At 38.5% G+C, this 24,572-nt stretch overlaps 2 protein-coding genes across 3 annotated transcripts in view; one reads left to right on the forward strand and one right to left on the reverse strand.

The window, feature by feature from the left end:
* Positions 1-1,498: 1,498 nt before the first annotated feature.
* SAXO2 (stabilizer of axonemal microtubules 2) lies at positions 1,499-10,477 on the reverse strand. Its single transcript, XM_058811717.1, has 4 exons — positions 10,437-10,477; positions 4,617-4,796; positions 3,232-3,434; positions 1,499-2,469 (listed from the first exon to the last, which is right to left on the reverse strand). Exons 1-4 carry the CDS (start codon positions 10,475-10,477, stop codon positions 1,499-1,501), a joined length of 1,395 nt encoding a protein of 464 aa, XP_058667700.1.
* Positions 10,478-10,617: 140 nt separating this feature from the next.
* EFL1 (elongation factor like GTPase 1) overlaps positions 10,618-24,572 on the forward strand; it is a 63,093-nt gene continuing 49,138 nt past the window's right edge. Inside the window, exons 1-12 of one of the 2 annotated variants that reach the window (XM_058811405.1) lie at positions 10,618-10,637; positions 11,038-11,139; positions 11,800-11,867; positions 12,064-12,148; positions 12,641-12,774; positions 13,329-13,466; positions 14,169-14,383; positions 16,197-16,320; positions 17,177-17,253; positions 17,389-17,525; positions 18,310-18,432; positions 19,852-19,951. In XM_058811405.1, coding sequence (XP_058667388.1) covers positions 11,049-11,139; positions 11,800-11,867; positions 12,064-12,148; positions 12,641-12,774; positions 13,329-13,466; positions 14,169-14,383; positions 16,197-16,320; positions 17,177-17,253; positions 17,389-17,525; positions 18,310-18,432; positions 19,852-19,951 — 1,292 coding nt within the window. In that variant the 5' untranslated portion in view covers positions 10,618-10,637; positions 11,038-11,048. Of the gene's footprint in view, positions 10,638-10,801; positions 10,824-11,037; positions 11,140-11,799; positions 11,868-12,063; positions 12,149-12,640; positions 12,775-13,328; positions 13,467-14,168; positions 14,384-16,196; positions 16,321-17,176; positions 17,254-17,388; positions 17,526-18,309; positions 18,433-19,851; positions 19,952-24,572 lie in introns of those variants that run through there. The other variant, XM_058811407.1, reaches the window with a different exon arrangement.

Raw genomic sequence — 24,572 nt, forward strand, 5'->3', positions numbered from 1 at the left:
ACTCACAATCTGAGGGAGGTGAATAATTTGCAGACAGAAAAGTAAAACTGACTTGCTGTGTCATTAACAGAGTAAGTGATACTACAAAATCACAGTACAAAGACCAAAGTTCTGTAAGTGACTGATGCTCTAATATTGTCTGGATGCCTCTCATGCAATGCTTTGGTGCACAGCTGATTTGCACAGTTCAGCTTTCTTGCTTTCATATGACCAAGTTCCTGCTTTAAAAATATTGCCATCATTGATCTTAGCCCTTAAATAAGAGACTTAGTTTATGAAGTACAGCCACATGACTCTGCAGAACCCAAATACTGCTCTACACCAATGGGTACAAGATATACAATACTGAGAAAAAAATCATACTTGAGTAGTGTGGTAGAGCATGACAATACAGTTAATTACAGAACTATTAATTGGGACTTGCTTAAATCATGACTGTAATAAAACTAAAATTGATTAATCTGGATTTTTCAAACTCAGCTAAAGATACATAGAGAAAATTCTAAATATTTCATACAGAAGCAATTTCATATAAAATTTCTATTAAAAAAATAGTGTCTGTGTATTTGGAATAAGCAATTCTTTGAAAAGCAGACAGACTGAAGCCAGGCTGCCTACAGATTTCTGCATCTCAGCTGGTATTTCTTTTTTTACCTGAGTTTACTCTCTTTTCTGTAAATCTATGCAGTCTCATCATGAGATTTGACTGAATTTGCACACTGGGTTTAAAGATGATTCAGACAGGCACTAAGTGTGTCAGTGTGTCCAAGGTGCATCAGTTTTGTTTCCTTTGGAAGTAAGGCTGAAAGAGCACGATCAGGGAAATTAAGAAACAGAGTCTAATGACATGCTTTTGTTGAGTGTTGAGTGGTTTCAACTACATGAACAGAAAAAGAGTGAGGTTACCACCTGTTAATTGCTACTAGAAGTTACAGTGGGACCTTTATACTCCAGACCTGAATGAAGTTGAAGCACTGATGATTACAGCTAAAACGAGGTTTTTAGAAATGCCTAGGTGTCATAACACGCAAATCTTACAGATTACTGAGATTATGACTGATTTGTTTTATTATTTTAAATAGCATTATTTGCTTACTGTGTAAAATATTTTATCAGCAAAAGGCACTTGTTATTTCACAAATTAAATAATTTGATTGCAGAAAATATCAAATAACTAAATATGTTGTAAAGATGCTTGAGATGGAGCGTGATGAAATCTGGGGAGTCAAGAAAACTAGAATACACAATCAGAAAAAGCACAGATGCCATGTAGGGAGTAGTGCTCCTTCAGCATTTGGCAAATCTTTATTAGTCTCATAACGAGAACTTTGGTTTGGCTTTGGTTTTCTTCAAACTCCTAAAAGCAAAATTTATTTAAATAAATAACACTGAAAGCAAGTTAAATAATTTATTTAACTTGCTTTCAGTGTTAAAGAGAAAATGAACAAGCTGGTTTCCCATTATTTAACTAAGGTGCTTGCAATACTGCATGTAAGTATTATGACACTGCAGGTACTTCCTCTGGAACAGGACTGCTGCCTGCGGATGGTTCTGGGGACAGCCGGCGGTAGAATCTGTGACCCTCAGAATCTGTGTTGACATAAACATAACCCACAGCATCTGGATTGAGTCCTGGGCAGACCTCGGGCTTCTTTGGTGTATATTCAGTGCGGTACAAAGTTTCATCCTTAAAAGGAACTCCAGTAGGTACAACCTCTACAGGTTTGAAACTTTGAGGCGGATTGGCCTGATGAGGTACGTAATGGGACCTGAATGTGGTTAAACTAGCAAATTTTCCTGTGGGCTTTTGAATTTCCTCTTCTTTCTTAATAGGTCCTCGTGGAGGAACTCTCCAAGGCTGATAGTCTTCTTTTGTAGTAGTCTTCCCTTGAAAAGGGCCAGTGGTTTTTCTTCCAGGAGCTGGTTTCATGGGGGCTCTAGGAGCAACCTTGTGTTTAATGTAATCTAGACGGTTTGAGGACTTGAGGTCCATCTTGTCTGTGGGTGGAACGTACTCTCTTGGTTTGTGGAACTCAGGTGCGGTGACCGAATACGGCTGATAGCGATCCTGGAATTCAGTGGTTCCTTTAAAAGGATCATCAGATCCATGTTTTTGACCTTCAGGCTTGCAGCTTTTTGCTTGTTCCCCAGGCATCCCTTTAAAATCTCTCTGGTGGGTTGTGAGATCTTCAAAGGGTTGGTCACTTGGCTTGTACTCTTCCCTTGGCCTGACAAACAAGGGCTCCAACTCATGGGCGATGTAGGCCGTGCGATGGATGGTGTTGCCATCAAAAGGCCCCTCTGGCAGCTTGGTGTCACAGGGTTTGCAGCTTGCAGGGGGATTGGGCTGCTTGGGGATGTAGTCATCTTGAAACGTGGAAGGATTTCCAAACCTCTCCGAAGGTGGCTCGTAGTCACGCTCCACCTTACAGGGTTCTGTTCTTTGACTTTTCCATAACCTGTAGTGATCTGTAAGGCAAAACCAAAATTCCACCACATGGGTGTTATTACTTAAAACCAGTCCTTTAAAATGAAGACAAAGTCTTTTGGTATTAAATCTTGCAAAACAAAGAAAATGGATGTAAGTGAAAATGATAATTTTATCTGCATGTCTGTGATCTGATGAAACTGTCTGTTATAGTGTGATTTATAGTGATAAAAACAGACCCCCAAAATTGTACCTGATGCCCTATTTTGACTCTTTGCTCAACAGAAACTATACAGAAAATAGCCTTATACATGCTTTAAATACAATATATTCCGTGTTACATAGAAGATTTAGCACCTTTGCACTGACCATCATAATAGAATAATTTGTGTCAAGACAGATCATTACTGGGATGATGTATATGTAAGCTATACTGTACACAAGCAGAAGCCTGAACTCCACTTTTGACCTACTCTGTGGAAAAATAAATGACATGAACTAAAACTATCTGAAAAATACACTACACCTTAATTTCCATCCAGTTTTGCCTGAGATAGTCCAACCAGGTGCATGTTGGAATTCCCTTGTAGCTGACCAAACCTCAGAGAGGGCTTTTAGCTTAGAAGCAATAGGTTTCCCCTCAACAACAGGAGCGCTGAATGTTTTAGAGCATCATCACCTGCTTCCTAGTATGTTTTACTCCCTGTCCCAAACCAACAAATCCAGTTTCTAACATAGGTTAGAACTCCAATGCTACCTTCATCTGGGTTATTTCCCTTTCTGTAGGGGACACCTATTATTACCTCGATAGGTTGGGACAGTATCCACTTTGGCATCTGAAGTGTGTTTCCTCTCTCGAGGCCTTGCTAATGTCACTGGTCCTACTTTATGAGGATTGTAATCTCTCTGGTAAATGGTTCCCAGGTCAATCTTCCCTGACTTTGGTCTATATTGTTCTTGCTGCCGAAAAGGTCTCGTAACAATTTCATATGGTAAATAATCAGACCTGAATTGGAGAAAAGAAAACACTGATCAAAAAATATTTTCTTCGTTCTGAAACCACTTCTGTATTTTTTCCACTATTTGGAAAAATAAAAAAATGTTTACTCTGAAAAATCTATCAGACACCACATGTTAGAGGGATAGCACAAAGGAGAGAAAACCACAGCGCATAAATCTATGGTCTCTGATGTGTTATAGAGTCTTTGCTCAAAGGTAGATGTCCCATTCCGAGCCCCATTCACAGTTTAATAATATTATTTAAGGTGTCTAAAAGGAGACTTACAAAGTTGCTATAATTTTGCAAGGAAATGATCAGAAAGCAGAAGCAGAGCAAAGCTCAAATTACTACAAGTGGTAGCATTTACTGATTGCATGAGGAGAATGGAATATAATCAGAAACAGCATTTCACTGTTTTTGTAAGGGCACATTACATTAAAAGGATGTATATTACATGTGTGGGTGTTTAAATAGATCGTACAATCACATGAGCAGTCTGGCAGAACAGCATTTGGCCTTTCTATTTATGTCTCTTTTTTTTTGAGAAACAAAAAAAATTATCCAGATACCCTCACAGCTTAAAAGATAAACAATAATAATGGAAAAAGTAAATGTTGATCTACTGTTATATCACTAACAATGAATGGGTGATATTTTTTTCCAGTTCTTTGAAAGACGCTCTTTAATTCTGTAAGCTTAAAATCAGAGTCTGTGCACTGACAGGACAGATATACTGAACTCCTTTACAGTTTGCTTTCTTAAAACTAACAATTTTCTTAAAACTAATAATCTGAATTCAAAAAATCAGTAAAAGAATTCCTGTACTTTTTTCTTAAGATTTCATTATCTTGGACTCTACATATACATTACAGAAAATTCCCCAGTTCACCAGGTTTTCCATAAGACCTAAATTTCCTAACAGGCTGAAAACAAGACAAAAATTTTTAATTCTCTTTACAGGTTAAAGGCTGCTGTAAAGAATACAAATCTTGCTGGATACATGTTTTGCTATTTTTTACAACCTTTTTGTGGTAACTGTATTTCTATACTCAACACTTACATTTTAAATATGCAAAAAGTGCAAAGGATGCAATGACTGCATTTTGAGAAGATTGCAATACAATACTTAAAAAAAAAGAATGAAAAACTTGACAGACTAATTCTAAAACATGGTTTGAAAATATTTACTTGAACGTTGTGGTGCCATCCATTCTTGCCTTATCCTCTTGGAGCTCTGGCTTTGGCTTGCAGCTCTCAGGAGGGCAGACATTGCCATAGCCAGGGTAGTTCTCCACATACTCAGTTTTGTGGCTCGGTTTCGCTCCATCATCATAAATCTTTGTGGGTTTGTGGCAGCAGCGGTGGCGTCTGGGTCAAACACATCAGAGCAGAGAATTTTGAATCGTTTCATTTAAGAGGAAAACCCATATTCTGTCTGCTGGGAGTGAATAACAAATGGGGAAGATTGAACAATGTCAGTAGTTTTTGTTTAAAATCTTTTCTGAGTGATAAAACCACAAAATGTGCTGGTGGCACAGGTCCCAGAGCACACCATGCTAATACAGTAATGAAAGCACTATCAGCTGGGACTTAGTCCCTGGTGCAGAATCCAAAGCATGGACAGGGTTGATCTCAGTTCTCTAATGGTGCTAGCAGCAAGATGCACTTTCCTCTTGTCTCTAATGTTTAATGATATTCCTCCTTTTATTTGGACAAGTAACTAACTATGCTTCATCTCCTGTCTCATAGAGTCTCATTTTTACTGCTATTACTTCATCACTTATCTTTTTATTTCTGTACATCTCACCTATTTTCACCACTACTGATTAACATTTTTTGATTAAAATTTTATGGTGTGAAATCTCATGCACCCTTCTAGTGCTCTGCAGGCCATTTATAAATTTTCAACTCTTTTTTTCCTCCACAGACTGACTAAATTCTCTATCCAAAACACATGTTTATTTGAAAGTAATGACATCTCTTTTTCTTAATTGGTTTTATTTCAATTCCTCCTTGATGCTTCTATCAGTGACACCATTGTGCAAAAAGGGAGGCATAATGGGAGATATATAAGGACAATTCCTTATTTATGCCTTGTTGTTTTCAATTAATGATCCATAAAATTGAAATTTAAATGTTATTGTTTTGAAAATCTTTTTGTAGTAGTTCTAATTTGCACAATGCACATCTCTGGCTGACCTCAAGGAAATATATAATGACAGGTTTTCCTCTTACTTATGGCTGACAACTTGCAATGCAAAGGGAAAAAACAATAAATTTTTTTTCAAATGAACAAGTATTGTAAAATTCTGTGATGAAAAGTTAATTATCCAAACCCCAAGAAGGGGAAAATTGTACAGCTCTTAGTAAATACAAATAAATTCAAGTTTCAGGAAGCTAGATATCCAAAGAGCATTTCAAAGGTCTGCAGAGAATTTTAGCTAGCACTGAACAGCAAAAAGGAAAATAATAAATTAAAGCAAGGTAAAATAGAATGCAGAAATCGACATGAAGGACTCCTGCTGGGAAAATGAAAAAATGAAAAAAACACTGAAAGAAGTTCTTGGAGATCCTAAAGCTGGTATTAGTTTGTGCTGCCTGATTTTGCCAGCTCAGTAGTTAAAAAATGAGAAATAAAGTAGCCCTTTCTAAGAACTCGGATCCTTTCAAAGCCTCAGGTGTTTACTCCTTTTCAATCAAGTAAATTAACAATTGAGAGACCTTTTCAAAACATAGCAGGAAAGAAAAAAGGAAGAAGAGGGAAAGAAAAGGAAAGGTAGGAAAACAAGGAGGTAAGTGTGTGCTGTTTCTCATTACAGTGTTTGCCTGTCATTACATTTGTCATGAAATTCACTTTCACCTCAGTAATGTTTTTTTCAGCAAGTACAAACAGCACATACTGTGTCACATAGCATCTAAAGGTAAAAGCTAAGCAGAAACAAAAGACATTGGACGGATGATTTGAAAGCTGTTTGAAATACAGGTTATCAATTTATAATGTTCTTCATGGATTTTTTGGCATACAATTCAAAGGAGTTGGAAACAAACATTATCCATCTGCAAAAACTTCACTTTGACCATCTTCAGTTTGCCATAAGCTGGTCTGGAAGACCAAGCACCAAACAAATCACCTTCTGTGTTCTGGGGTCACCATTTTTAAGGAGTTAATTCTGAATATTTTTAAGCAATGTTGTGAGTATATCCCATGTATTGCAGCATGGACATGCTATAAACTGAAATAGATACTAGAAAAATAATTACTGCAGAGTGAGCCTGTAGTTCTTGGTAAATACAAATCAGATGTGAAAGCCATCTACTCTTTTCAAGGAAAGGTGTTTGTAATTTTATTAGAATTCATTGTTGATCCAAAAAATGTCCTTTAAAGCACTCATTTCTAGTGTATAAAATAATTCTGAACACACTCTAACTGCACTAAATTACTTGGAATCAGATTATATTGTTGAGGAAGTTCCCACATCCTACTCTGTGTTGTGAAAGTGCTTTCAGTCAGCCTGAAGATGTAAAATTAGCTTGTGAATTTGACTTGGAGAAGAGATTGGGGTTTTTTTGGTTAACTGAGAAATCTGCTTTAGGATGTTGTCAAATTTAGAATATTGTCAAATTGCTAAACCAAAACTTTTCATCTAGATAATAATTTTATAAAACTAATTATATCACAGTGCTAGGAATTATCAGAGAATACAGATTACAGCTCTGATACATGAAATATGTTGCCTAGAGCTTGGTCTGCACTCCTTGAGACATTGTTTATTTTTAACTTCTTCCTTGTATTTATCCTAATTTCCACCTCAGAGTTACTGATAATTCAAATGGATTTGGTAAGAATATCCCTTTTTCCGTGCTTGACTGGCACTTAATTTGATGGATTATTATTCTTTCCCTTCCTCATGGGAGACTATCTTGTGTCTTGCATAAGGTTTGAACAGAATCTCAGCTAAATAAAAGTGACAGTACATCACCTCTCTTGTGCCAAATGCTCTTGTTCTGGTTATTTTAATAGAATGCTGATGATTTTAACTTATTTAAGGCCTGGCACACACACTTTTTTTTTACACAATGCTAGCAAGATCCTTGAAATTCTACCATAAAACATTTTCCTCCCAGAGAATTAGACTAATAATGAGAAAAACTTAATATTTGACATAATAGAAAACTTACTGCTCCTCTACAAACACAGCTCAAAGCTTTTATTTTTAATTTCTTTTTAATTTTGCCAGTGTACATACTATGGTCTGGAAGACAGAAATGATGGATGGACACTGTTTTTGAGTCATCTACTTTCCTGTTCTTGACAGGAGATCTGGTAGTTTTTACTGGGTTTGTATTTCTGTGTGGTCAGTATGATGGCTTAAGTAACACATATTTTAGAAAAAATCTTTTCTTTTAACTTACATTTATGCAGGAATATAGATTTTTATGATAATGATAACAAAAGGGCAAGAAATGGGGGAAGGTTGACAGACTGAGAAGGAGATAAAGCAGGACTATCTTTTTGTGTCTCAAAACAACTTTTATGCTTTTGTAGGCTGTGATTATCTTTTGTAACAGACTAATGCTATTCTTGAGTGCAGAAAGTTCATCTACCACACTGGTTTTTTAGTTCTTTGGAAGCCAGATTTAACATCCTGAATTTGAGAAAGCAGAATGAAGTTCTGTCTTGCTGGCTTTGCTCCCCTATAAGTTTTTCCAGTGTTTTTAAAATTCTGTTGATAGGGGAAATTGTTTCCTTCTATTTTATTATTTAGAATTAAGCAGTAATTATACCCCCATAAAATTTCCTGCAGATAGCTAAATGATAATGTCTACAAAACATTAGATATTTATAGTTGCTTTGAAGTCCCTGCTAAGCTGTGTATGCATTGCAGTGTCCAGGTAACACTGCCAAGTGACCAAGCAGCCTTCCCCTGAAAACAGCAAGTGTACACTGAAGCAAACACAATGTGCTGCCTAAACCAATAATGGCTTAAGCTTTTACTGACTGTAAAAACTTCAGTGAGGTTTATTTTAAACCACAAGTTTATGCATATTTAATTTAATTATTCATGTTATTGAACTCAGTTTTTGGATTGAGAATTTTTGGTTGAGTTGAAGCTCATTTTGTGCTGTCTCATTGTGTTATCTCACCATCTTTGTACTTGAGCCCAGGCCAGGTTTGTTATCTCATCATGAAAACATTGTGTTCCAACTCTTCATTAATCTAGGGCTTAAGAAACAAATTTATGGGACAAAATTCACCACAGGCTTAGCCAAAAAGAACATGAGGAGCTTTACTCAGTGCCTGCCTCACACCTCGTCTACAGATGACAAGAAAAGTGGCTGATGAACAGACAGACAGACTTCCCCCACAGAAACACATAGAGGGGCCTGCTCTGCAGCCCTTGAGATGAAACTTGTGGGTCATGGTGACCTTTGCAACCATAGGGTTTGCTCTGTACTTCCACAAACATTGAGCACACCTCTGTGATCTTATGATGAGTGTTCTGGTATGTAGTTGTTAGGATTTTTTAGTATGTAGTGAATTTTTGAATCCTAGAAATTGAAAATATTAACAGTTGTGACTCCGACCTGTAAATTTATATCTGAATTTTGAAAGATCCAAGTCCCTTATTATTTTGGGACACCTGATTTGTGTGCTTTTTTTTCACCTATGGCATTGGTAATACTGCTTATAGACCTGTAATAGTAATTTTCCCCTAAGAATTGTCTACTGTACCCTCTTGGTACTTACTCCCTGGGTCAAAGAGGCTACAGGATAATGTACATGATGAACTGTTTGTCTCTCTATGGGATCATGGAACATAAAGCAAAGTGGTGAGTGCTACTGGATGTGATGGCAGAAGGGCAGATAGATTAAATCTCTTTGAAGGGCTGCAGTGCTTGCACAGGTTTCTGACAAGATTGGCAAAATTCTTCCAAAGGTTCTTTGGTGCAGTCCTTCAATGGGAGTTGGCTCTGGTTTCTGTAAAAGCCTGATTCTGGCTTAGTCTGGGTGGCTTTTAAGACTGTCTCTATTCTGTTCTATTTTAGTACATTTAAGACCTTCTTTTACCCTTACCTGATTTAAATGTGAATACACTACTCCACTTTCACTGAGAACATGCTCATACTGGGTTCTACTCCTCAGTGGCCCGGGGTGCTGCTCATGGTATCAATGAGGTTGGAAAAGGTCTCTGAGATTATCAAATCCAACCTGCGGCCAAACACCACCATGACAACCAGACCATGGCACCGAGTGCCACGTCCAGCCTCTCCTAAAGCACCCCAAGGGACACAGGCAGCCCATTCCAATGCCCAACCACTCTTTCTGTGAAGACATTCTTTCTAATGTCCAACCTAAAGCTCTTCTGGAGCAGCTTGAGGCTGTGTCCTCTGGTTCTGTCACTGGTTGTGTGGGAGAAGCGGCTGAGCCCTGCCTGGCTGTGATCTTCTGCAGAGGGTGAAGGAGCCTCCTTTTCTTCAGCTGAACACTCCTGGCTCTGTCAGGCACTCCTTATCACACTTGTGCTCCAGACCCTTCCCCAGCTCTGACTGACCTTTTACCTTCTCTGGACATGCCCCAGCACCTCAGTGACCACTCTGAACCGAGCAGCCCAGAGCTGGACACAGCACTCGAGCTGTGGCCTCAGCAACGCTGAGTACCGGGGTGGGCACAGCCCCGGCCCTGCTGGGCACCCTGCTCCTGCCACAGCCCGGTGCCACCGGCACCCCTGGCACACGTTGGCTCCCCTTCAGCTGCTGCTCCAGCACCCGGCTCCTTTTCTGCTGGCACTGCCCAGCCCCTGTGCCCCAGCCTCTACATGTGTGGGGCTGTTGTGACCCCTTGGCCTCGTTGAACCTTTTACCACCGGCATCATTCCATGGGTGCAGCCTGTCCAGCTCCCTCTGCAGAGCCTTCCTACCCCGCCGCACACCGGTGCTGCTGCCCCCAGCTCGGAGTGGGTGCCGAGGGAGGGCGGCGCTGGCTGGCTCGGTGCCCGCCTCACTCACCCGCAGGAGCAGATCTCGCAGATGCAGCGCGGCGGCCCCATGCCCGGCCCGCTCGGCCGCTCGGCCGGTAACCAGGGACGCCGCCGCGCGCGGCACCGGCGGCGCCCGGCCCGGCCCGGCTTCCGTCCGGCGTCACGGGGCGGGCCCGGCAGCGGCCGAGCGGGGCGGGCGCGGCTTTCCGGGAGCGGCGGCGGAGCGCAGGTGCGTGTGCCCGGTGCGTGTGCCCCGAGCCGGCAGGGCCCGGGCAGCGGGGCTGGCCCCGGAGCGGCCTGCGCCCCGCGGGCGAGCCGGGGGCAGCGCTGTGCCCCGCCTGGGGCGGCCCCGGGGCAGCGCGGCCGTGCCCGCTCGGAGCGGCGGGAGGGGAAGGCGAACCGGGGGCACCGTGAGGTTTGTGCCGCTGCTGGCGGCTCGGTGTCCGCTGCCAGCTGGAGCCTGAGGCGCGTTCAAAGCGCAGACACGGCCCGTGGGTTCTGCCGGGTGTCCCCGCCCCACGTGTCTCGGAGCTTCCCTCAGGAGCGGCTCTGATCGCAGCTGGCGTCATTAAAAACCAAAACCTTTCCTCAGGCTGACACCTCAGTAAAAAATTTTGCTCCGTTCGCAGAATTAGCCAGAATGGTGCTCACAAGCGTGGGGAAGATGGTTGGCCTCCAGAAGAAGGCGTCCGGCATCAGGAATATCTGTATATTGGCGCACGTGGATCACGGTACGGCAGGGCTGGTGTCTGAATGGCGGTGAGATACCTTGCTCGCTGTTCTAAAGAAGTAGGATTCCGTGCATTTAGCTTCAAACTGGCTTGAACGTGATTCAGGAAAGCGAATCTGCTTTAGGCACCTTTTTCTTGGCCCGATTCAGCTTGTCTTGCATAAAAGAGCATCAAACTATAGTAATTTGAAATTGAGTGAGTAGTTGAAATTGAATGTGTAGTTGAAATTGAATGAATAGTTGAAATCGAATGTTTGCTATGATGGTGAATGTTGGTGTGAATTTCATATATGTTTGAGAGGCAGAATAATGTTTCTCTATGTTTTCTTGATAGAGTAAGTTTGTTATGTAGGTGGAAATAGTAAGCGCTTTTTTTAGAACACAAACATTTTGTATAATTGCATGTTGTAATGAGGTCCTGATGTACTGTTTGTTATTTCAACTGCTCTTCTGGTCATGACAGGTAAATTCGCATCCAGACTTCAAAAATAAATTTGTGTGCGTGCAACAAGAGTAATTTGATTTGTTTTTTGAAAGCTAATTTGTACTTTTCATGGCACTTTATAGTCTTTATTAATGTTGATATATTAGAATACTGTATGTTGCATCTTTTGCCATAGTTTGAATTCTTTTAGTCTAAGCAATTTATTTTTCTTTTCAGGCAAAACCACTCTAGCTGATTGCCTTATATCTAGCAATGGAATAATCTCCAGCCGCTTGGCAGGAAAGGTAGAGTTACACTGTCACTTTTAATAAAATTCTGGGTCTGTACATGCTGGGATTGTAAATTCTGAGTCATTAAGGAAATTCCATCTATAGTCTTGGTAAACCTCATTTTCCCACCATCATACTCGGACAGTTGGTAAGTAAATTGTGAAGATGTTTCTACACGCTTATTATTTTTTTCTTTTGTTTCTATACTCAGCTGAGGTACCTTGACAGTAGGGAAGATGAGCAGGTCCGAGGAATAACAATGAAATCTAGTGCAATTTCACTGCACTTTGTGAAAGGTAAGTTGTTGCTGGCTTGTATAAATTTTAATATACATTTCTGTTAATTTCCCCTGTCTCTTTGTTGTTGCTGTTGTGATTTTTGTGTGCAATTTTGACTTTTGTGTTTCTCAGTGTTAGGCTCTAATTCTGCAGACTTAGGCAAGTAAGTCAGCCAGGATAATTGTGTTCCATCTCAGGGTCAGGAAAAACATTTTCAATCATCTCTCTGAGTGGAGGTCATGAGAGTAGTTGCCTCATCTTTTATTTTAGATATAAGTATGTATATTTTCATCTTAAGTCTTGAATCACTTAAAGGCAAGACCTTTCAAAAAAACTCAAGTTTTAGTACAGTATTCTTTGCTGAGATACCTGTTACACCTGTGCTGTAAGGGTTTTTATAGTGTAGTTAGTGTCAGGACATGAAAAAATCATACCTGAAGCAGTATAACTGGATGGCTGGAAGAAATATCTTTGAAAACTGTTCTGAAATATTAATTTGTTTGATCCTAGGTGATCAGGAATATCTGATTAATTTAATAGACTCCCCAGGGCACGTGGATTTTTCTTCAGAAGTATCTACTGCTGTCCGACTCTGTGATGGTTGCATCATAGTGGTGGATGCTGTTGAAGGAGTCTGTCCACAGGTGAAATAAAGTGTATTAAGTAGAGAAAGAGGGGTGTAAGCCAAGTCTGAAGTGGGTTATATAGAAATAAAAGATGAGCTGTTTAAGAAGCTTTACAAAATTTTTAATAAATGACAATACAATTGAGCTGTTAAAGTGAGCAGTAAAAATCATAGTTGTGCTGAAAAAGTGAACAGTGCTGGTGAATGGGTGTAGAGAAGCAGGGTTGAAACAGTGGGTATGCCATTCTTCAGGTGTAATGGAATATTTTGATAGAGAAATAACTGAGTATATTTATGTGGGCTTTCAGGGTTTGAAAAAGAGTACACAAAATAATGAGGTTGCTTTTTTTCATGGCTTACTTTTCTAAGTAGTTTGGTTTTTGTTATTTTGGGTGTTTTTGCCATGAAATCCCACCCTTCTGCAGAATTCTGCAATAAATAACAGTGGGAGTAAAATTTCTGTTTTAAGCGTCAACCTGTCCTTTACTATGTTTATTAAATTTTAGAATTATATTTGATTTTTGGTGCTGTCAGGCTTTCTGTAATGGGTTTTTAAAACTCTTTCCTTCTCAGACGCAGGCAGTCCTGCGGCAGGCATGGCTGGAAAACATCCGTCCCGTCCTGGTGATTAACAAAATCGACCGCTTGATTGTGGAGCTGAAGCTCACCCCTCAGGAAGCATATTTGCACCTTAAGAATATCTTAGAACAGGTATTTGTGCTGAGGTGGCATTTCACACAGCAGATTTTGTGGCACTCTATAGCATCCAGTCTGATTTTTAACATTGAGGTGCATCTTATTTCTGATTTGTTTTGAGGTTAATTCACAGTGCCTGTGATGGAGAAAAGGGTAGTATATGCCTCTTGAGAGGTCATGAGGAAAAGTCTTCATTTTTAGAAGTAATATGCTGAATGTTTTCTTTTTCTCTTAAATTGCTTGAACTTACCGGAGGTAGACTGTTCCTGATATTGGTGGATTTATGTAGGAATAATGTTGTTTCATCTTTGGAATTGTAGTTTAAGCTGCCCTCAAAACTTCTTTCCAACCCAGGCTCACTTGGGAGTGTTTGTCTGCCTGGTTTCCCTTTGCCCTCTGTTGTTTGCTTTGTTGTCAGAAACAAGTTCCTGTTTCACCATTCCTTGTCCTGAGAGACAGTGTGTTACATGTGATACTTTGATTCTGTCCTGGTGTGGCTGACTTGGAAACTTCAGGGTGTTTATGTCAAAACATGAACTCCTGTGGTATTCAAGTGTGTAGAATTAGGTGTGTTTTAATTGCCAAATGAATCACTGGCATGCTAGCTTGTTAACACAGCTCTTTTTATGTTTTCAAGGGTGGGAAAATTACATTTTAATTGCAAGGGTTGTGAAAGAGTGAATGAATCTGAGGGTGTTTTCACATATCTTTCTCTAGATCAATGCAGTCACTGGAACACTTTTTACCTCCAAAGTGTTAGAAGAAAGAGCTGAAAAAGAAACAGAAAATGAAACCCTTTCAGATGCATCACCAGGAGATCAAATTTATGACTGGAGTACTGGATTGGAAGACACTGATGATTCACATCTCTATTTTTCACCAGAACATGGAAATGTGGTGTTTGCCAGTGCAATTGATGGCTGGGGATTTGGGTAAGTTTGAGATTTAATTACTGACCTTTTTTTAACATTGATTACTGCTGTTAAAGTATTTCAGGTGCATCATGTTTCTAAAGATGTTTGTTAGGTTCTTCTGTGATCTGCAGCTTTGTATAAATTATCTGAGTGACAGGGATCCCTGATTTACTTACACAGGAGCATCTGAGCCCACAGTGGGCTCCAGCCTAGCCTGGATATATTTATGATAAACGTTATTGTCTAGTTTGCTGCTGTTGGATAGACTAGCAGACAAGGGCAGGAGCTGGTTCAGGGTTCTCTGTTTGGTGGGGAGGGCAGCAGGGTTTGAGCAGTGCCCGTGTTCTGGTCGCTGGCCACGAGGTGGAGGCGTTGTCTTCGTCCTGAAATTGTAATTACAGGGATAGCTCGCGTGTGACACAGGGAATGTCTTGAGTAGTGCAGAGCCCTTATAGAAAATCATCTCCAGGATTTTTAAATCCAAGTTAGACTGTAAATAAGGTGCTATGCATAGTTTGCTGTCCAACACAAACAGCTATGGTCCCTTCAGAAGGAAGGGAAAATAAAATGGGCTATTTTAGGTTAATTGTCTTTCAAGACTTTTGTTTCTTCTGATGAGCTGTCAGGCCCTGGCTCTGATAAATCATATAATGGAGAGGGTAAAAAAACATTTTTCTTAATTACTTTGAAGAGGTTCTTCTGGACTGCCAGCTGCAGTACTGTGTGTTGATCCGTGGAGCTTTTTGGTAATCATGGAAAGTCTTGGCTGGTGTTCCTTGGTTGTGGGTTCTTTTCCTGAAGGTATTAGCAGAGAAAAATTAACTTATTAGGCAGTGCCAGCCTCATCCAATGTGGTGAGTACATATGCTTTTCTCTTAATTCTGAAGTGTTGAAAAATTAACATACCTGCAGGAGCTGCTGGCACAAGAATCTTGAAAGTTCTCCCTGAATTGGGAGCTTAGGTAGTTTCTGAAAAAGAAATCTCTTTGGGCTTAGTTCAGAACTCACAGCTTATGTGTAGCTGATATGTACAGGTCCTTTTCTTAGCTGTGTAAAAACTTAAGAATTCTGAATTTCAAAGAAAAGATTATCAAATAGCACTGTTCTGTAAACAGGATTGTATTTTTTTTCTGCATGCGCAGGGAGCAAATATGTGGAAATATTTTTTATTACTGCTCATAGACCATTTTCAGCAAGGAAACCATAGCATGTTCAGGACTCCCTGTCTGGGCTAAGCAGGCTGCTTTTGTTAACTCATGGGGACTGCTGAACAACACAGCTGGCTTTACAACATAGTTATAGCATTACAGTTCTGTGAAGTTTTCTTGGGTTTACTCATTATTAAAGTAATGATTCAAACAACAAGAATTTTCATAAGTGGTTAATTAAAAATAATTACCACCATCTGATGGCTGAAGTGCGACTCGAAACAATGCTTGGTTTTTAACATATTCTATTTCTGGTCCCAGACCATAGTTAAGTGTGTCATGGGAAGTCTTTCAAAGTGTAAGCTCAAGAGTCATCACTAATGTATATATAAGGTTTGTGTTATGCTTTTGAGTTTTTGATGAGGGGATAGTACACAACTGTTTATTTCAAGTAAAGCCTTGAAGCTGACTTGAAACAAAGCAAAGCCATTCAAATACTGTTGATGTTTTTGATCTGTTATGACTAAATATTTTTACAGGTGTAAATGTTAAACAATGTGAAGTGAAGACAATTGGAAAAGTGGGAGTAAAACAAGGATATGAGATTTTTGTGTGATTTTCACATAAGCTGTTGCTGTAGAAAACATTACACTTCCATCAAAATATGTTTTCTTTGCTTTCAGAATTGAACATTTTGCCAAACTGTATAGCCAAAAAATTGGAATCAAGCCTGCAGTACTTCTGAAGACTTTATGGGGAGATTATTATCTAAATACTAAAGCAAAGAAGATAATGAAAGGTGATCAGGTATGGAGGGTGTCAAAAACACAACCTGATTTTTATTTTGGAGTTTACTTTTTCCCCCAATTTTGTTCCTCATAGTGTATTCTGAAACTTGACCTCAGTGCCTGTTGACTCAGTGTTACTGGAGATACAAAGTCACCAGGACAGAATGCAACAGCTCTTGGAGCATAGAACATTCCAAAATTGACCACTCAAATGCTGCATGGAGGAAATCTCATCTACCAGTGCTCACTAAATAAGGGACACTGCAGCTTCAAGGTTTCAGCATCGAGTGAAACACACAAGAGGAAAGGAAGATTACCTGTAGAAACAAGAGTTGTGACTGGGTCTCTATCCTCTGTGAAAAGCTCTTCCACAGCTGATGGTTTAGTATATTTACATTTAGCTCAGGATTTAGGATTGAAAAAAACTTTTTTGCTGTTGGGAATTTCCATTGAACGCTGTACTGAAGCCCTGGTCTAAAAGCTGCACTTCTCTAGCATTAAACATTTCCACCATTAAAAGTTAAGGGAGGAGAGAGTAGTTTCCTTATTTTCATGTAATCATGATTTTTTTCCTGTTTGCATAGGTGATGATTAATAGTTATAAAAGGGGTGATAAGCAGGCTCAAGGTTGTCACATGCCATATTTATCAGGTTCTTTTTCTGAAATTAAAACCCTTCTTCTCCACTTTTAAATTTCATGTTTATTTTATGCCTTATGCCATTCTTATAAGACAGACTTCTTGATTTTGAATAAAAGTTGTACATATTTCTAATTTCTAATGAAAAGTGCAATCATAAGCCTACTGAAAAAGTGAGGAATTGCTGGTAATGCAATCTTTTTTTTACCTTCATGTTCTTTTTTTATCTTCTACCAGTCAAAAGGAAAGAAACCTTTGTTTGTGCAGCTGGTGCTGGACAACATTTGGAGTCTGTATGAGGCTGTTATGAAAAGGTGAGACCATCTATAAAGTTTTCATGGCATCTCTTTCCATATGCTTTGGTGATTTTTTTAAATACTCAGAAATAATAGATGCTGGTTATATATTGCTTCTCTGGATTTTTAATCTATTTATTATTTTCCTTACAGAGATAAAGAAAAAATAGAAAAGATAGTTACCTCTTTGGGGCTGAGAATTGGTGCCCGGGAATCACGGCATGCAGACCCAAAAGTTCATCTAAATGCCATTTGTAGCCAGTGGCTACCAATATCTGATGCAATCCTCTGTATCCTTAAAAAAACACAATTTTTTTTTCTATTGGCAGTTCTTAGACTTCTGAGTGTGCTCACATATTTCACTGTGTGATTTGGTATAATTTGGTTTTGTTTTTTTAATGTCTGTGCCTAAGCTACCTGGACCTGTCTTCTTGCTCATAACGTTACAAATGACACATCTACCATTATTTTTACATTTCTGCCAACTTTGTGCTTTTGCATATCTTATTTTTAGGAGACAAAGTTGTGAAACGAGGTAATTCAACAATAGACCTTCTTTATGTAGTTTTATATTCAAGTTTTAGTGGTTTTCCTGAAGTAGAAACTAATCTCATGTTTATAATAGTGATATAGGTCTTGTCCATCCGTGAAGTTCTGTAGATATTTGGTGTTATGTTTTAGGCATAAAATTTCTTAATTCAAGATCAGTCTTTGCTGCTTGTCAGCTGTGCCCATTGTTTATAATATGATATATCTTATATTACAGTAGATGTGCACAAATTATTAATGCATAAATACTAACTACTTCTGTAAGTCTTGCCCCAGTTGTGCTGTTTTCAGCTTCCCAGCTGCACTTAGGGTGGGCCACCCCTCCTTAACCCTGCCCCTGACAAATGGCAAGAAACTGTTGCTGACCTGAGAGGGACCTGAATGCACTGAGACAGCAGAGCTGGATTTTGGATCTGCTGCTGCTGGTACTTGGTGCATGGGGCTCAATAAAAGAAGTATTGAAAGCATTTGTTGGTTGCATTCAGCAAGAAAATGCAAATATGTATCCTTAATAATGTGTTTTAGCCATGGTGTGTAATAAGATTCCCAGTCCTCTGGACATCACAGCAGAGAGAGTGGAGAAGCTGATGTGTGTTGGAGCAAGAACATTTGATTCTTTGCCACCAGAAACTCAGGAACTTAAAAGTGGTAAGTAGGTGTTCTCCCATTAACATGAATGTTGTTTCTGTCCTGGTGGTTTTGTTTGTCTTTGGCTTGTAAGGTGTGTAGTAATCTATATGTAAATGTATAAATATTCTGCTTCCAGTAATGTTGTTGATGTCTGTCATTGACATGTTGTGGTTTTATGGCCATGCATTTTCCTTCCATCCCATATATTCCTGGATTTTTCAGCTTAAGCTGCAGATGATGTAAAGTTCAGGACTCTTACACTGGGAGTTCTACAGGAATTATTAACCTTCTGCAAGGTTAATACTTGTTTTTAGTTCCGAACAGTAGAAGTCATTATGTAATTGAGAATTGAATATTTTGCTAACTTGTGTATTAAAATCATTAATTTTTAGCCAGCAGTGGTTTGAATTTGGATTTAATTTTTGCAAGTGTATTGACTAACTTTTAGTAATTATTAATTATTAATCATAGCACAGTGTTTTGAGGAGAGCTTCAAGAAATCTAAGAGGGTGAAATATCAAATGTCAATTAAAAATGAGATGTCAATGTCAAATTGACAGGCTGTTAGGAATTGTTTCCCAGGGGTAACAAAACTGGCTTTTCATCCTTTATTGAACATTTAAAAACATGGTATTCTCCAGACAGTGTTCAACACTGTATTAGTGTAAGTTAATTGGAAGAAATTTGCCTCTGTAAACTTTAGATCTTATTGCTCTTGGTTATGAACAGGTAGTGGACTTCCACATTTAGTAAGTATTTTGTTAATTTTTAGTAGTATTGTACTTTTGTTTGCCTTAGCTCTGTGGTCTTTTCATATTTCAGATGAAAGGGAGAAGTGTAGGAGAAGATGATTCAGTTAGAAGTTTTGAGTGGTATTGCCTGGTTTGAATTTCACATGTTTCAAGTTGGATGGAAAAAATGGTTAATGGGAATTCCTACTTATTAAATGAGTTTTGTGTGAATCTTTCACCTTTTGAGGAATATCTGTTCTTGCAGTGAAGTTGTGTTAGGATTTTGTGAGCATCTGGACGTTTTCAGGACTTCCTCCTTTAGTCTGAAAGGAAGGAGAATACTTTGAGGTACTGAGTAAATAGTGTTCAGTCTTAATCCTGTGCTGCTCTTTGGTTTCCATTGTGATCTAAATCAGCCTGTAAACTCAAGTTGTTTAATTGGGGTGTATGTATTTTTTTATCAAGAGTTCTATTTTTGAAGTTTTGTTCATTTTATTGTGAAACACACTTTAAGATACAGGCAGTGTTATCAAATTATTAGTCCAGAGAAATTTCTACTTTTTTATTGTTGGTTTGTCCTTAGCATATGATCTATTAACACTGGAAATAAACAGCAATGCCTACAAAATGAATGTAAAGTCATAGCTTTGTCCATACTTTTAGGGAAAAAAATGTGAAAATAACTTGTGTTTATGTTTTGTTTCAGCTTTTATGAAATGCAGTAGCGAAGGAACAGCCCCAGTTATTGTCTTTGTTTCTAAAATGTTTCCTGTTGATGCAAAGGCATTGCCACAGAATAAACCAAGGTAGGAAAATGTAGCATTTTATTTAGTTTTTTCTGGGGGGGAAAAATTCTGTTGAAGGCATGAATAAGTTGGTTTAGACCTGAGAAAATAATTAATGAATTCTTGAAATGCAGTCAAATCTTTTCTGCTAGTAAGGACTTTCTGAATGAGTTCAGGAGGTGATTTGTTTAATCACGGTAGTTTTAGAAGCTACAGCACATGTGCTGGAGAATAGTACTGTTGTCCAAAGGTATCATCCTAATGCTTGCAATGTAAGCAGTTTCAGGTTGTCTGGTGGAAATGATGGAATTGTAAAACTCTTTTGGTTTTTCAGCAACGTTGTGTTGGCATGATCAGAGCAGCTTGTGTTTGTACCAAGGAATACTTCCCATCAAACTGGGGATAACAGCTCAGTGATCATCCAGTTCATTGCAACAGCAAAATAAAATAGTGTTTATTAAAGTAGTCCAAATCTTGCCTGACTTTTTGCAGTGTTCTGGAGGGCATTAATGCCCTTCCAAAGATTTTTTTTCTGGGAGGTTTGGAAGATTTTTTTATTACAGCCTTTTGTTTTTTAATAGCCATCCTATTATCTTTGAGATCTTTGATCTTCTAGATCTCATTTTCCTGGCACACTTAAGTGTACTACTTTAAAGTGTTGATGACTTTACAAGAATGAGGTTTACTTTTTCTGATGACTTTACAAGAATGAGGTTCATCTTAACCTTTCATCCCTCCAAGCTGTATTTTCAGTAGGCAATTTCTATGTTACTATGTTTTGGGGGGGATTGTTACTGTCCAGCAAAGTAATATAGAAAATTATAATTTTCCTGCTAAATTAGACTGTGTTTAATCTTTGTGTGAAAAGCAGTTCTGCTGCTGTAGTAATATTTGAAAGCTTTACCTTAGCTTTTTCTTGCACTTGCTAGATTTCTTTCAGGTTTTTCTCACCGAGGTTATCTTCTGTGAGTGTCCCTGCAGAAATCTTCCTTGCAGTGTTTGCGCTCAGGGAGAAGCTCCGTGTGCATGGGCTGAGCAGACACTAGATGGTGCAGTTTTGCTTCCAGTGCTCTCCTGAAATGTTTCTGGCACAGGAGCCCTCTCAGGTGTGGCACAGCAGCGCCATTCCTGCTTTGTCTCCTTTCCTGGGCATGGGCTCCAGTTATCAGAGGCAATTGCGCTGAGGCCATCACTTTTTGGCTGTTCTGTCACTGATAATGACCTGGTTTTTTATTTTTTGAGAGAATCAAGAGTCTTTGAGGTGATGAGTATGTGAAATAGTGGCAAAGGTGGCTTTTACATACACCAGACAGAAATTTTCAGTGTTGTAGTTACTCTCCTTTCTCTCTCTTTGTTCAGTGCACTGAAAATTTTAATGTATTGCTCTGTAGTTTGTGTGAAAAGTATCTCTTGCTGGTATTAAATAATTCAATTACTAATTAGCTAATATTAAAATGAAATCACATGTGTGTTTTTCTTGGAGAGAATCAGTCGTTATTAGTACTGTGTGATTTTTCCTGATTAGGTAATGTCTAAGATGTCTTTTGGAGTGACAGTTTGCTTCCAATAATTGAAAAACAGCAATAGAGCTAAATGTGTATTTCTCAATACTTGATTTGTTAAGATTCTACAGGTAAGCAGTTCTTGAAGAAATTGGAAAAGGAGGTTAGTTCTAATGAAGGAAAGCACTCTGAAGAATTCAAGTATTTTAAAAACAGAACATTGTGTACCTGTGATTCTTGAGCATATTTTTAATTGCATTGGTCACTGTGTGCTATTTACAGTTACTTAGGGAACATTGTGCTTAACAGAATTGAGTGATGCTTGAGTGCCGTGTGTGAGATCCAGTATTTAAACTGGATTCCATTTAAACTGGTATTCCATGAGGGTGCTCCATAAGAATATCTGAACATGGGGAAGAAACAGAGAATATCTACACTATGTCTATTGTCAATTGTTTCACATTTTACTATTGAAGAACATTAATCCATGCTGTGTGTTTCACCTCCATGTTAATTTTGAGAAGCCATAGCTGTGCTCTTGTGTATCTTGATGTTTGACTGCTGGACTGACCTAAGGTTATTTGCATCCCTTGGGAGCAGGGAAGAATTGATTTTAAGCATGTTAAAGCATGTAAAAAATTTAAAAGTTTCCTTCAGATTTTTTTTTGCAAGATTTGTCTTCTACTTCCAGAGGGAAAAAATGTAGATCTATGCTGGTGTCACTTTTCTCCTTTTGTGAGGCAGTATTGGGTAAGGTTACCTTTTTGTGACTTTGTTGGAGGATTCAAACTGACTTTGTCCTTTTTGATAGTCTGCCTTATTTCTGCCATCTGCTTGTAATGCTTATTAAGCTTAAGTTGGGAAAAGCAAAAAGCTCTTCTAAGTCCAGGGTGTACAGTAAATGATAACAAAGGATGGATTTTTAATTAAAGCAACCTCCTTTGAGACTGCTGTTGGCAACTAATATCTCCTTGAAGGTCACTTTAAAATTAATAGATTCTATACTAAAGCTGGTATGATTTTGCTTTTACTGTTTAAATAGCAGAATACATGGTAAAATTGTTAGTTGTCAAGTTAAAGCAGGTTGTCAGCTTATATTTATCTTTCCTTGGAAAGATTTGTAAATTGACTTTTTGTATGGTACTGCTATGTCATTCATTTTTACCAGGTTTTGTCAAGGAATGAGAATTGCAAGTGTTTTGTCTTCCAGTTTCTTCTGTCTGATCTTCTGAAATTATTTGCTAATTCCCACCAAGTCAGGCAAAAATGTGAATTGTTGGTTGGGCAGAGAAGATGAACAGCTTAGGGCCCCTGTTCCACTTTGCTTCATGTAATGGTTATTTGATGATGCCTGTGGCTATTTATTCTAAAGTATTGCTGTGTGCAGTATGAGGTGTTCATTCAGCATATGCTGTTTCTCTCTCTATTTTCTACTGGTGTGTGACTTTGAACCCCAGTCTAATACAGAATGCTCGAGTGTAGGTGTAGGAATAAAAGCCAAGCTTGACATTTAGGTACAGGGAATACAAATGTACCAGTTTGCTTTTCTTAAGATTCAGAGTTCTGTCTTCATATAACCCAGTGTAAAAGAAATATTTAGTAGCTAATTGAATTGCTTCCAACTAATTGCTAGGGGTATTTAATGTAAAATGTTTAGAAGATATAAACTGAATATCATGTGTTTGTTAAGATGAAATCATCTACTTACTTAGTAAAGCTTTATGTGTAAATCTTGCAGTGAGCCACGTGAGCAATAGCGAGCAAACCTTTTATGTTAACTCAAGTCCATCTTATAATCCTGAATAATGTAAATAAATAAAGTGTACTGAAGAAATTAGATTTCTTTCCAGTGGTAATAAAGAAAAGTCTATTGAACAGATAAGCTAGTGCACTAAAATTATATTTCATTACTGCTTGGGAGGTATAAAATCTATAATACCTCTATTATTTTCCTCCAGATAATATGAAAGGTGGTTCTTTCTCCTCAGTCAGCTTGAAATCAGGACTGTTTTTTTTTCTTAGGGGTCACCCTGAAAGACACTTCTCCATACAATTCTGCATGAAATTACAGTCATAGTTGTTTCTTTGTTTTGTGGTACAGCTTGTTAGCATCTCTTAAACAGATTGTAGTGTGCTTCATTTGTATTCTTTCTCATGTTTTATAAAAAGTGTACTGGGAAAAAAATCCTGTGATTTTTGCCAGATCTTCAGCTGAAATGACATTGATCAAATGAGAACCTGTATAAAGCTCCAAGCTCTGTAAGAAATTGCTATCTTCTTGCAAGTAAATTAATTTCTGTGTTTAAGGCAATATGCCTTGCAGCAGCTTCAGTGTGATCAGAACCCATCATCTTCTGTTTTCATTAGCAGTTTGTTCTAAATTGGAGTTTGTGCACTAGAAATGAGTACGACATGTATCATCTGAATGGGCTGTCAAATTTACAGGTTAGCATCTGAATTTGGCATCCAGTTGCATAACTAATAAATGCTTTTCAAAAATTAAAACTCCTGTTATGGTTATCATGAAATAGATTTCAGTAATAGTATACATTTGAATGTGGCTAAGACCTTGGCAACTGATCCAAGAAAGAAATACAGAGTAATGGTTGAAATTTGAATCTCTGGACATACTACAGTTTGTGTAATGGTGAGCTGAAGTGCGTAAAGCTTGTAACATTGTGGGAGAGTTTTTCTTCAAGTTTTTTTTCTTTTTTGCACATTCAGCATGTGAGATAAATCAGAGGTCGCTCTATCAGTCTGGAGTGTTTTTCCAGGCAGTGTGACAGCTTGGGATTGATATCTTATTTCATTACTTGTCTCAGAATGAATGATACCTGCTATATAATGTAATACAAACAGTTGAGTATTCTCTGTTGAAAGAGTTCTGTAAGTCTGTTGTATGAAATTTAGTGTAAGTTGTGATTTGGATAATTTTCAATTGTTCCTTTTGTGTTAACACATTTTTTTCTAATGTGAACTATGTACCAGTCTCATTGCAATAGAACTGATAGTAACTGATCTGAGTAGATGTACCTTAGATTGTGAATGGAAATTGTTCCATAGACATTAAGTAGTTTAATCCAGAAATTCATGAGCTTTTAAAGGATATAGGAGACCACTGGACATAGACTGTGCTGAAA

This window comes from Ammospiza caudacuta, chromosome 10 (genome assembly GCF_027887145.1).
Source record: "Ammospiza caudacuta isolate bAmmCau1 chromosome 10, bAmmCau1.pri, whole genome shotgun sequence".
Lineage (NCBI taxonomy): Eukaryota > Metazoa > Chordata > Aves > Passeriformes > Passerellidae > Ammospiza > Ammospiza caudacuta.